We start from the raw sequence: 12988 nt of genomic DNA, 5'->3' as shown, positions 1-12988 counted from the left end.
GGCGTGATGGCTGAGGTGTTGGACTGATGCTGACAGATGCAGGGTTGCGGGTTCGAGTCGTGTTCAGACTACCCCCCCCAAATCTTTTCACTACAGTGGGACTGTATGGAGGGTTAGGACCCTGGTCAGCCAGACAGGAGACGAGAGAGGATACTGAGAGGGTGAGGTGTAGAACCCACCAGTGGTCCTCTCTTCTCCATCTCTCGCTCTTCTCTTCCTCTCCCCCTCTTCTGTGAGTCTTTTATCCTCTCACTTTCTGTCTTCCTTGTGACCTCCCTCCCTCCCTCCATCCCTTCCTCTCTCCCTCCCTCCCTCCCTCCCTCCCTCCCTCCCTCCCTCCCTCCCTCCCTCCCTCCTCCCTCCTCTCCCTCCCTCCCTCCCTCCCTCCTCTCCCTCTCCTCTCCCTACATGACACTACATTTTCCCTTCAGTCTCTCAGCTCTGGACTGTTTCCCGGACCGTTTCCCGTCGATGTTGAGACTCATGTTTCTCTTCTTGTCCAGGTTGAGCAGCTCCTGGAACAGCTCGGTCACGTTGTGGTTGGTCTTAGCTGACGTCTCCATGAACGCACACTTCCACGTGGTCGCCTTGAAGACCACACAGTAGGATTATTAATAGGATTCATTTTATTATTGTTATTAACAGGAGAAAGTAGAACGGGAATTCGCTTTAGAGCAAATCGGCCCGACAATACCAGACCTGGGTAAAATATACACAGATCAACTACTTTGAGGTGGGATTTATTTAACTTGGGGTTTGCACTTTTGGCACTATTCCAAACTGATTCGATATTTTAAAGTATTTGACATTATGTAGTTCTACTGAACCCAGGTCAGATTTGGTTTTGTTTGTTTACATTACAGACCTGTGCCTCTCCATCTTTAGTCTCCACCTCTCTCTGGGTCTCATCACTCTTGTTGCCCACCAACATGATGGGGATGGCCTCTATGTTCCCCTTTATGGCTATCACCTGGAGAACACAAGGAGAGATTACAACACACTGTCACCCACACAGTCACACACAGTCACACACACCTGTTGGTAGATAGGCTTGAGTTCCTCCAGTGACTGTTTGCTGGTTACAGAGTAGACCAGTATGAAGGCATGTCCTTTAGATATGGACAGCCTCTGCATGGCAGGGAACTGGTGACTGCCTGTTGTATCAGTTATCTGGAGCGTACACACACTCTTATCACAGCTGATCACCTGTAGACACACACAATTAGTATCATTAGGGTAATCCATGATCAATCATTGAAAAAAAAAACATTGCTTATACTCAATGCTCTTTTGATCACTAAGTTGTATCATTTGACTTGGTGCATCAGATCAGTGGATAAATAACCCTCTGGACACACTATATATGGTCATTACGTCTATATAAAGCAGTTGGCCTACTGCCCATCCCTGATTACCTGTCAATGCATCGTTTTGTCTGAAACGACACCCTATTCTCTGAAGTGCACTATCTTCAGGTCATGGTCAAAGTAGTGGACTAAACAGAGATTAGGGTGCCATCCCAGACGCTGCCTCAGTCTTCCTTCCTCTCCCTGTCTCACCTGTCGATAGGTGTCCTCCACAGTGGGGATATAGGTGTCCCTGAAGGTGCCTTTAACGAAGCGTAGGACCAGGGAGCTCTTCCCCACTCCCCCCGCTCCAAACACCACCACCCTGTAGTCATTACTCTGCTCAGGCATGCTGCCCCCTACTGCCTGGGCACAGTATTAAACACACAGAGAGAAGAGGGAATATGTGAATTGCAGTACTGACCCCAGATGGAGACAGACGCACGTACTGACCCCAGGTGGAGACAGACGCACGTACTGACCCCAGGTGGAGACAGACGCACGTACTGACCCCAGGTGGAGACAAACGCACGTACTGACCCCAGGTGGAGACAAACGCACGTACTGACCCCAGGTGGAGACAGCCACACGTACTGACCCCAGGTGGAGACAGCCGCACGTACTGACCCCAGGTGGAGACAGCCGCACGTACTGACCCCAGGTGGAGACAGCCGCACGTACTGACCCCAGGTGGAGACAGACGCACGTACTGACCCCAGGTGGAGACAGACGCACGTACTGACCCCAGGTGGAGACAGACGCACGTGGAGACAGACGCACGTACTGACCCCAGGTGGAGACAGACGCACGTACTGACCCCAGGTGGAGACAGACGCACGTACTGACCCCAGGTGGAGACAGACGCACGTACTGACCCCAGGTGGAGACAGACGCACGTACTGACCCCAGGTGGAGACAGACGCACGTACTGACCCCAGGTGGAGACAGACGCAGGTGGACCCCAGGTGGAGACAGACGCACGTACTGACCCCAGGTGGAGACAGACGCACGTACTGACCCCAGGTGGAGACAGCCGCACGTACTGACCCCAGGTGGAGACAGCCGCACGTACTGACCCCAGGTGGAGACAGACGCACGTACTGACCCCAGGTGGAGACAGACGCACGTACTGACCCCAGGTGGAGACAGCCGCACGTACTGACCCCAGGTGGAGACAGCCGCACGTACTGACCCCAGGTGGAGACAGCCGCACGTACTGACCCCAGGTGAGACAGCACCCCCAGCACGCCGCACGTACTGACCCCAGGTGGAGACAGACGCACGTACTGACCCCAGGTGGAGACAGACGCACGTACTGACCCCAGGTGGAGACAGACGCACGACGACCCCAGGTGGAGACAGACGCACGTACTGACCCCAGGTGGAGACAGACGCACGTACTGACCCCAGGTGGAGACAGACGCACGTACTGACCCCAGGTGGAGACAGACGCACGTACTGACCCCAGGTGGAGACAGACGCACGTACTGACCCCAGGTGGAGACAGCCGCACGTGACCCCAGGTGGAGACAGCCGCACGTACTGACCCCAGGTGGAGACAGCCGCACGTACTGACCCCAGGTGGAGACAGCCGCACGTACTGACCCCAGGTGGAGACAGCCGCACGTACTGACCCCAGGTGGAGACAGCCGCACGTGGACTGACCCCAGGTGGAGACAGCCGCACGTACTGACCCCAGATGGAGACAAACGCACGTACTGACCCCAGGTGGAGACAGACGCACGTACTGACCCCAGGTGGAGACAAACGCACGTACTGACCCCAGGTGGAGACAGACGCACGTACTGACCCCAGGTGGAGACAGACGCACGTACTGACCCCAGGTGGAGACAGACGCACGTACTGACCCCAGGTGGAGACAGACGCACGTACTGACCCCAGGTGGAGACAGACGCACGTACTGACCCCAGGTGGAGACAGACGCACGTACTGACCCCAGATGGAGACAAACGCACGTACTGACCCCAGATGGAGACAAACGCACGTACTGACCCCAGGTGGAGACAGACGCACGTACTGACAAGGGGGTATCCCTGATGAAACAAAAGCTTTGAACTATCATTAACTTACCACAACTAATCTTTCTGTATCTGAACCTATTCCTCAAATACTATTCTGCATTCTTGGCAGTATGTGTGTGTGTGTGCATGCATGTGTATTATTGAACAGCTCTGGGGCTAAACCCTGTTAGAAGGACCTCTAACACCAAATGATAACACTGGAATTACAATCCCACTTCAAACTAGAACACCACCACTCAGTGCAGACATACTAATATTCATGGACCAATATGGGAATTTCAGTCTAAGGGTCCACACACACACACACACTTGACACTAGGGCACAGAGATTGATGACACTCTTACCAAATGGGACTGTCTCACTCTGACCATCTTTCTTTCCTCCCCTTCTCTGAAGTGCTTTAATGAATGAATGGTGTAAATACAGCTGGACCAGCCCAGCAAACTCTACATTATACTCCTCTACTCAGCGTTTGTCCTTATCTCTCTCCTCCTCATCTCTCCTCCCGTGTGTGTGTGTCTGTGTGTTTGTGTGCCTGACAGTCTCAGTGGTTAGCTGCCCGAGAGACTGACTATCTGTCTGTCACACAAAAAGCTGACAGGTGTGTGTGCATGTGCAAATGTGTGTGTCACCCCTATGAATGAATGCAGTTCCACACACACCCTTGGCTGACTTCTGCTGGCAGATCTTATCACAGCTGGCGGAGGTGTGTGTGTCTGCAGCCAGGGAAAATACATACTGATACTCTCGTGTACACATGAGTCCAGGAGTCTTCCATTCTATACCTCTCACACACACACGTATAGAATGTTCACATCTACTCACACAGCGCTTCAATGCTTCATCTGTTCTGTCTGTGGGTGTGCATGCATGGGTGTGATGGAGAGTGATGACAAACAGAGGTAATAAGCATTCAAATCTCGGTGTCCCGCATATACATTTCACATTAGAAAGCTTTGTTTGTAGAACATTTAAAACCACTTCATAACCCGTCTTCATCCCAGTTCTAGACAACAATCCCTTCATTCCATCACTCCAACAGATTTCTCCGACATTAAGATGGGTTTAGTGTGTGTGTGTGTGTTTGTATGTATATAAGTGTGTTTATGCATGTGTGTGTGTTACAGATTGCACCACAGGGGTCTAGGCTTAGCAGCTAATCATTGAGCCTAACCTCTCTGTTCTTCTGGACTGTCTGCATTGACCCAATTCCCAGGTCTTAACTTAGCAGCACGCCTCCTTCACATACAAACACAGAGTGTAGGATAGTAAACTATGATGATCCTGACATCCACAATCCATGCTCCTGCTGGTCAGTATCTGGGGGACATGCAGGAGAGAAGCAGACAGACAGACAGCGAGCAGGAGAGGTACGGACAGACAGCGAGCAGGAGAGGTACAGACAGACAGACGAGCAGGAGAGGTACAGACCAGACAGCGAGCAGGAGAGGTACAGAGACAACACTTCAACCAGTGTAAGCCGAGGTGCAGCCAAAAATCACATAAACATCAAAGGAAATAGGTGCCACTCATAAAACCTCTGGGTCTTTCAGGACACTCACTCCCATTCTTAGAAAGGACATCAGTAATTCAGGCCCTTGCTGGTCACCATATCCCCATGCTAGAAAGGACAGTAGTATGGACAATTACTAACCCTAACTCTGATGTGTCCACTCATCATAGCTCAGTCCCCAAACTGTGATGATGCAACCATAACGTGGGCATGGAAGATGACACACACATTTCCTCCAACACCCACCTACACACACGCAGCGATGGTCCAATCTCTCTTTACGACCATCTGTTACACTACAAAGCTTAATCACTGGAATTACTGTCATCCCTCTACCTCTCCTCTCATCCTCCTACTATGAACCCACACAAACACAAGGACCGGGAACACAGACACACAGCAAGGATAGTCATGGAAGAAAGTCTGCCATAAACAGCACATTTAACGTTAATCGGGCAAGCATACAATGTCCAGATGTACAGCCTGAAAATATGGATTAAAAATGGTTTAGCATAGGCCTACTGTTAGTCAGAGACTATGCGTCACGTTGCCATCATGTTGGTGGAATGTAGCCTACTGTGTGTGTGTGTGTGTGTGTGTGTGTGTGTGTGTGTGTGTGTGTGAGAGAGAGATAATGCATGTCCATGGCGGGCTTCTAGCAGGGTATGCTATAGGCAAAGTAAGAGTTAAAAACGACCTCGTTTGTTGTCAGCCTGTTGTCACAGGCTAACCTACTCTACCCCTTTCCATTCATAAAATACTTCGCCATCTCGCTTTGGTGGCGGTGGCATAATTTCACAGGCGCATCACATCCTCCAAATCTTCAAAACGAGACATGTTAGATCCCTGCATAGAATAGCATCCTCTCTCCCTCTCGCGCATTCCTGACGATAATGCACACGGTTTATGGCGCAGTAACATTTTAACATATGGTAGAAATAACATGAACGGTTTGTAATTTAAAAAAAAACTACTGCCCCATATTTACCAAGGCAACTGTCCAAGAGAGGCAACGACACACAATAATCAACATTCTCTGACCGACATAGCCTCACGGATTTTTCTAAAGATAGATCTGGTTCTGGTTAAGTGCTACATACCTAAATTTGATGTGTAGTCCCGTTTTAGTGGCTGTCTTCGGACAACACGTTTGTAAAGCAAAACGCGGAGTTTTAAAGCATTGTATACTATTCATGTAGAGCTCTCATGTCGTCCGCGAATTCACAGCCCGTGCTCTCTCTCTCTATCTCTCTCCTTGTTGAAGCTATATTTATCGCTTTCTCTACTTGATATTTCCATGCACTACAGTTCTAGTGCCACAATGTCTCTCCTCCCTCTATTGGTATGTCTCCATCTATACCGGTCTCCATCGATCCCCTTATGGCTTGCGGATCAACGCGTCATCACACAACACTCACACAACACACACAGAAACGCACAAATATGCCTAACGTTTTAGCGACTGAAAACGCAGGACCGGGCACGGTTTCGTGAATTACCGAGTTTTTATTTCAGCATATCAAGTGAAGCCATACTTTAGCCAGACTTTCGAATTAACAGCAAAATATGTTTTGGGAGTAAACTGAAGAAAACCCTTCTAGTTGCATCCCACTGTCCCTCCATAGCCGCAGGAAGTAGGGGTGCTGAAGGTGCTCCCCACTTATTTATAGCCTATATTTGGCAGATAAACAAAAAGGGTTTCTTAGCCTACTGCATGATCAGTCCCAACCAAAAAGTCCTACTGCTGTATTTGCCAAAGGCACAGTTTCATATTAAAGTCAGCTGTCAGATGTGGGTGCTGTTAGTAAAGGCTTTCAGGTGCCACCATCTTGGCATAAAAAGAAATCCAACAATCCCATTCTGAGTGGACATTGGCAGGGAGTGCCTGGTGTTTGCAGCACCAGGTCACTAGGACTGGAACCCTGTACATGTGTACATTTCTTGTCTGTATCCTTTCTGCTGCTCTCACCATCCCCCACTTAGGCAGCCTGTGAGCCAAACATCCAACCACCAGTCCACACACTGACCCGCCCACCAGACCCCTCCGATCTATCCACTCCAATGTCCCACCCTGCGGTCACTCCGCCTGGCTGTCACTCCTGCCCTACTGAACCCCCTAATGTTTTACTGCTGTCTTAACCCCATGTATTTCCCTGTAGCCCACTGTCTTGCCCATTCATGTTTTTGTGTCAATGTACACGTTGTATGTCTGCAGTTCCTGTTTTTTATTCATTTGCGGTTTGTTTAATTTGTATATTATAATTTGTTTGTAAAGCGTATTAAGACATGTTTAAATGCACTTTAAATAGTGATTTGATCTGTATCTGGAACTAAAGCCTGTAAAGAGTGTTTGTCTCCCTCTGTCAGTGAGTTCGAGTACTGCAAGGATTGCACACCACAGTCCCCCAGGGAAACTCAAGACCATACATACACACACGTGCGTGGACAGCAAAGGCAGTCTCCAGAGTAAAGGAACAGCTGGGGAGAAAAGCCTCAGGGAGGAAGGGAGAGAGACAGTACAGGATGAGTTAGACATGCAATGCTCTGCTATCACCCCCACAGTCTGGCATCTATGGTTTGATTAAAGGAAGTGCATTTATAGACTTTTGCCAGGTTCCCAAATTACTACACAAACACAGAGAGAACACACACAGTCCCTGGGACAGTGAGTATGTGTGGCCATTATCAGTCAGTCAGTCAGTTTAGTCAGACAGACTCCCAGCATGGACATAAGAGCCATCCCATTCAGACTTGTCTGAGAGTGAACATTCACCAAAACACATCCCAGATGATTTCACTTCCTGTATACCAGTAAATGTACTGAGCACAGATCAACTGGGCATATCAACTTCTTAGTGCAGGGCTATGCCACTCCAGCCTTCATATATGCAGTACTGCTGGTTCTCTCTCTCTGCTAGTTCAATTGATTGATCATTGAATTCCCAGATTCCTCTGACAGGGAGTATTCCATAAAGTAGGATCAATGAGTTATCTAACTTTCCTAAATAGTCCGAAATAAATTCATATTTCAGAATTCCTAAAGAATTGAGAACGGCATGGTGTAACAGACTCCAGTTGTGGAAAAGTGTGAACAAGAGTACAGACGGCACATTACTCAAGTTCCAGTTTGATTTATTAAAGACAATGAGAATAGAGAACGTACTAAACAAAAATACTTTCCAGTTCAGTTTACATACATACTTTTGTTCAGGCAGGGTGATGGAGTAAAAATCTTTGGCACAGATCTGCAGACATTGTGGAGACATGCTACTGTATGCACTAACTACAAGAGACTGAAATAACATGGCTACCTTGTAGGAAATGACCCAGCTCAGAATGGCTCTATCCTAAACATACCCCTAGACTCTAATCCCTAGACACCTCCATTAGCCCCTACCCCCTGGTACCGTGTTTCCCAATCCATTATTATGGGGACATTTTTGTTCTAGCCCAGCACTAACCCACCATCTGATTTATTGAATCTGGTGTGTTAGTGCTGGGGTAGGTCAAAGGGGGAAATTGGCTAAGGGTGGATTTGTGACGTCAACGTGGCGCCGTCGAGAGAGACAGTCCACTGATTCACAGACATCTACAGCACATGGGTTACCTGACAGTAGGCTACAGATTACATTAAGACATTCGCATTGTTTAGAAGTCAGCTGGATTGTGTGGTGGCTACCCTAAGCTTCTGGTTGCATTCCAACCGGTCTTTAAAAACAGTCACGCTGCACCGATTATCAGATGCTACAACGCCTGGATTATGGGAAACTCATCATATAACATTGATACATGCAACTTAAAAAGACAGACTAGAACGTGAAAAAACAAACAAGTCCCTTGTGTGTGCTGCAGGGTGGTCACCGGCCACTGATCACGTGACACGGTCCATTATCATCCTTCATGGGACATCACACACTCTGTTGTGTGGTTCTGTGTGTCGAGGCGAGGCGTCGAGGCGTCTTTGAGGCTTGTGGTCATACATCAGTCGGTCACTGGTTCTTGTCATTCTTGAGGACCTGGTTGACAGCTGGAGAGAAAAAAAACGACAATTAAAAACATGAGTTATTAGTTTGACACAGATCTGGTGACCGTGTGTGTACAGCTAGATTTACATTGCAGAGATGCGGGATAACTAAGTATCGTACTTTACATGTGAATTAGAGTTCGGAGCAGTCCGACTGCTTCAGATGCCTTTTCTGAAGCAGTCAGATTCTCACGGATCATTTTTTAGCCCAACGTGCAGTCACTTTACATTTGAGCACACCATGGGTGACAATTACTCTACCAGTACTAATTTGCGTCGGCGGCGTTGGGGAAAAACTGAGGTGTCGGGAGCCGGGACTGTTGTTTCCGCATCTCCACAATATAAATCTAACTTGTGGGTCTGTGCCTCACCTTCTTTAGTGACAGTGTCAGCCATGTTCTTGGCCTTATCAGTCAGGTTGTTGACGACACTGTCCAGGGTAGCCTGGTGTCTGAGGAACACGGGACGGACCACACGGGAGTAGAGAACAGCAGAACCGTTCCACGTCACCGGAGCCATACACCACAGCAGGAACAGACACTGTAGGAGAGGGGGGTTGCGAGAGAGATTCTACAATGATGTTCTTTTGGCCTCCTGTATATTGAATGTTACACACACCTTGCCAGCATAGTAGAAGGGGAACCAGGAGAGGAAGATGTCAGAGAAAGCCTCTGCAATACTGAAGAATCCGTAGACCACCCAGTAGGTCAACCACTGAGTGTCATCGTCTTTCTTCTTACTCTCTATGGCCTTGATTCTGATTGGACAACAGAGGAATGAAATAATGAATGAACATAAATCATGTTTAACCCTTCACCTGGAGCATAGATGCGAGCATGACAACACCCCTTTTTAGATGTGTTGAAGTGCTACTTACGAGAGGTACGCTGGGTAGACAAAGCCAATCAGGTTACAGAGGAGAGAGGCTCCATAGCCAAACAACAGATACAAACTGATCAGAGAGACCACACCTAGGGACAGAGAGATTCATACCAGATATCAGTCAATCTGGAAACATTTCAAAGCATCTTCATATCATGATACATCACCTTTCTGTGTGTGTGTGTTAGAGCAGGATGTTGGATGAATAAACAGGACAAGGCTTCTTGTGAAACACTATTCAAAACACTGACATTCACAAATTCAATGTGTAACCATGTGGAATATGAACTATGGAATAGGAGACAGATTCCACATAGATACTGGTCCGCTCTAAACCAACAAACTAGCAACTACATTAACCTACAGCCGTGAACTTCACTGTCTGTCAAATTAACCCTTCACACATTTCAGTCAACATATGTACAATGGATTCCCATGTAAAAATAAATAAATAAATATATATATATAGAATAGGCTCAGAGTTTTAGAGCTGGACAGAGAAAAGGAGAAGCAGCTGCTGCTTGCTATTGAAACCCTAGCTAGCAGGTAATCAGCTTTTGTTTGGTTTAGCTCCTGTTTGCATAGGAAAATCATTTAGACATATGGCACCCGGCTTTTCATCTGCAGGTTATAGTCCAATACACCAATCAATCTAATCAAAAATCAATACACCTCATGATCTTCAAGACTCATGACTCGTTTCAGTTATGGCAGACGGCTATATATGGTCACAAAACTATGACCTGGAAAAGCAACACTGGGCACATCGAAATTATTCTCAAATGTGTCAATGGTGTTTTGTGACATTCCTGATTTGGAGTGCATCAAGTGTCATCCACAAACATTGCTGGCACTCCCCACATACGGACCGGGACGCTACAGACTTCATCAAAAACCCATTCCCACATAACAGAGACTGTTTAAATAACTTGCTATAATAGTCCTTCATTGCCATGCTGCTTGAAGTAGCCAAGTCCCAACCATGGGAATTTCCGTGAGCCCTAGTTTGGACATGACAATAGTCCTCGGCATCATTAATATAGTGACTAGCCAGTGCCTTCCCCTTCCTCCACCAAACAGCTTAGGTTGCCCAGTGGACACCATGTCTGAATGCTTGGTGATGTGACCAGAGTCCCTCCACAGGCAGCGGTAGAGCAGACAGAGTCCCTCTCTGACGTTGATGGAAGACTAATGGGCTGGGGTTCCTTCCTCAGAAGAAGAGCTAAGCTACATAGGATATCCTACAGGCAACTTCTCCTCCCGGTACTGAACACACATTGGCCGCAGAGAACTTCCCACCAGACGTTGAAGTACTTCACTCCATACTTGACCAGACCAAGGCGCACACACACACACCTCTAAGGTACATTGTCTTATATACTCTATTGAATATTAGGTCCCGTTAGTTCAGTAGTCACCAGAAAGTCCACCTCAGTCCAATGTAAAATTCTGTTGTTGCTTTCAGGACATTTCCATAAACATCAGTACTGGCAGACTGTGTGTGTCAATAATACCCCAAAAAGGACAATATTACGGCAGCAACAGAACTAGCCTGGTCCCAGATCTGTTTGTGCTCTTGTCAACTTCATTGTTGTCAATGTCAGTGAATGAGTAGGCATTACGGCACAAACAGACAGGCACAACCTCTGAAAGAGCACAACTCAACTGAAGACAGCAGGTCACCCCAAAATCTGCCATCTCAACATAGCAGTTGGTATTTCTGTAGGAGTTATAAATACACCGCTTGGTTAGGGACCAGCTGCTAGCTAGACATTAGAAGCAGCTAAATCGAACACTAACAGTGGATTGATTGCAATCTAGGCCATCTCCGACCTTTGCTACTTCAAATGAGTCTCGTAAAACCATATTGTAGGCAGCCTAGGCCTACAACTTATGGGGATCAGCTAATGGGGATCCATAATAAATACAAACTGTCACGTTAAAACAATATTTGGTCTGGTGACACCGTTTGTTTTCTATGGTTTGTTTGTGTTAGGCCTAACTGGCCTAGACTGCGTTACTGTTTAACAGCTACAACTGTTGCTGGTAGGCTAGTTAGTTGATGCGACATGTCAGCAAAATAACTCATATGTGCCAACCTTGCCAAACCAGCCAACGTTGCATAACGAAAAAGTAACCACAAGCGGCTAGACCAGAGGGTGAAGTTACAATGTTTCAACATTGACATAGAGCAGCATTTACAACCAAGCAACTGGCAAAGTCCGAAATTGCAAGTGGATTTAATATAAACTATTACCTGAAGCGATATATTTCTTCTGTATCCCAGTTTTCTCCTCCATCGTAGCTAGGAGATCTGTCACAAAGTTATTTTCATTCAACAAAGCCTCATAGCGGTTATGAAGTTGGGCTAACATTGTTGTAGTGGCGCCGTGTAAAACGTGTTGATTTTTTGGATGCGTAGCCTACACAAACACAAACCCAATCAAAATGTTACGGTCAATAAAGAAGCGAAAAACGTAAAAATATTTCATATGTTTAAAGTTTAACACACCGAATTATCCGTGCGTGCCTACAAGCTGTTGGGCATAAGGTTCCAGGCGAAGCAAACGAGCGAGAGGGAGGACTTTAATTAAGGTACAACCAATCAGAAAACGATTTTGTTGACATCTCGTTGAAGCGACAGGTGATGAAAGTCAATTTTTATTGCCGACAGTAATGTTCAGTTAACCATTATGCTACAGTACTAATATCTGGTGAGTGTTGGCGTTTAGACGTTTCTGTAATTGTTAGGGCCATGTGTTTTGGTCTACCATGCTACGTGACCTAGATTTTAACATTTATTTTAAGCCTTTCCATAAATTAGAATTATACCAAAAATTAAAGCAATTTTTGGAGGATGGTGCTGGACCATCTGATATAAAAAGAAAGGGGGACCGTTTGATGAAAAATCTTTAAACAAAGGTTAAAATCCAGGTCATGTGACATGATTGTCCAAAACACGATGCCCTAGTCCTTGCACATCTATCTAGTTATTTATGTCAAGTAGCAGTGAAAGAGTTTGCAGGCCCGGTCTCTAATTCTACCAACAGCTGACGCTGAGCCTGCCACTACTGGACAAATAACTATTCTCTGTCTGAACTGAACTTCAGCATGGCGCCATTTTAGCACAAGAGGGCGCCATCAACCTGCAAATACGAGAATCAAATAAAATCAAACTTT

The 12988-nt window shown here is 47.0% G+C and overlaps 2 protein-coding genes across 3 annotated transcripts; both read right to left on the bottom strand.

Moving 5' to 3' along the window:
* Nucleotides 1-404: 404 nt before the first annotated feature.
* Nucleotides 405-6268, bottom strand: diras1b (DIRAS family, GTP-binding RAS-like 1b). The gene is made up of 5 exons (XM_064970135.1): nt 6003-6268; nt 1560-1712; nt 1036-1206; nt 866-970; nt 405-587 (listed from the first exon to the last, which is right to left on the bottom strand). The coding sequence occupies exons 2-5, from the start codon at nt 1695-1697 to the stop codon at nt 405-407; spliced, it is 597 nt and encodes a 198-aa protein (XP_064826207.1). The 5' UTR covers nt 1698-1712; nt 6003-6268.
* A 1749-nt stretch (nt 6269-8017) lies between these two features.
* Nucleotides 8018-12424, bottom strand: zgc:101744 (Receptor expression-enhancing protein 6-like). Of its 2 annotated transcripts, XM_064970631.1 has the most exons (6): nt 12321-12424; nt 12066-12231; nt 9804-9897; nt 9545-9683; nt 9298-9466; nt 8018-8929 (listed from the first exon to the last, which is right to left on the bottom strand). In XM_064970631.1, exons 2-6 carry the CDS (start codon nt 12181-12183, stop codon nt 8892-8894), a joined length of 558 nt encoding a protein of 185 aa, XP_064826703.1. In that variant the 5' UTR covers nt 12184-12231; nt 12321-12424; the 3' UTR covers nt 8018-8891. The 2 variants fall into 2 exon arrangements, with proteins under 2 accessions (XP_064826703.1, XP_064826702.1); XM_064970630.1 differs by having other exon boundaries at nt 12066-12389.
* Nucleotides 12425-12988: the final 564 nt, after the last annotated feature.

This window comes from Oncorhynchus masou, chromosome 7 (genome assembly GCF_036934945.1).
Source record: "Oncorhynchus masou masou isolate Uvic2021 chromosome 7, UVic_Omas_1.1, whole genome shotgun sequence".
Classification (NCBI taxonomy): domain Eukaryota; kingdom Metazoa; phylum Chordata; class Actinopteri; order Salmoniformes; family Salmonidae; genus Oncorhynchus; species Oncorhynchus masou.
Note: the sequence above shows the minus strand (reverse complement) of the source record. Positions and strands in the feature narration are given on the sequence as shown.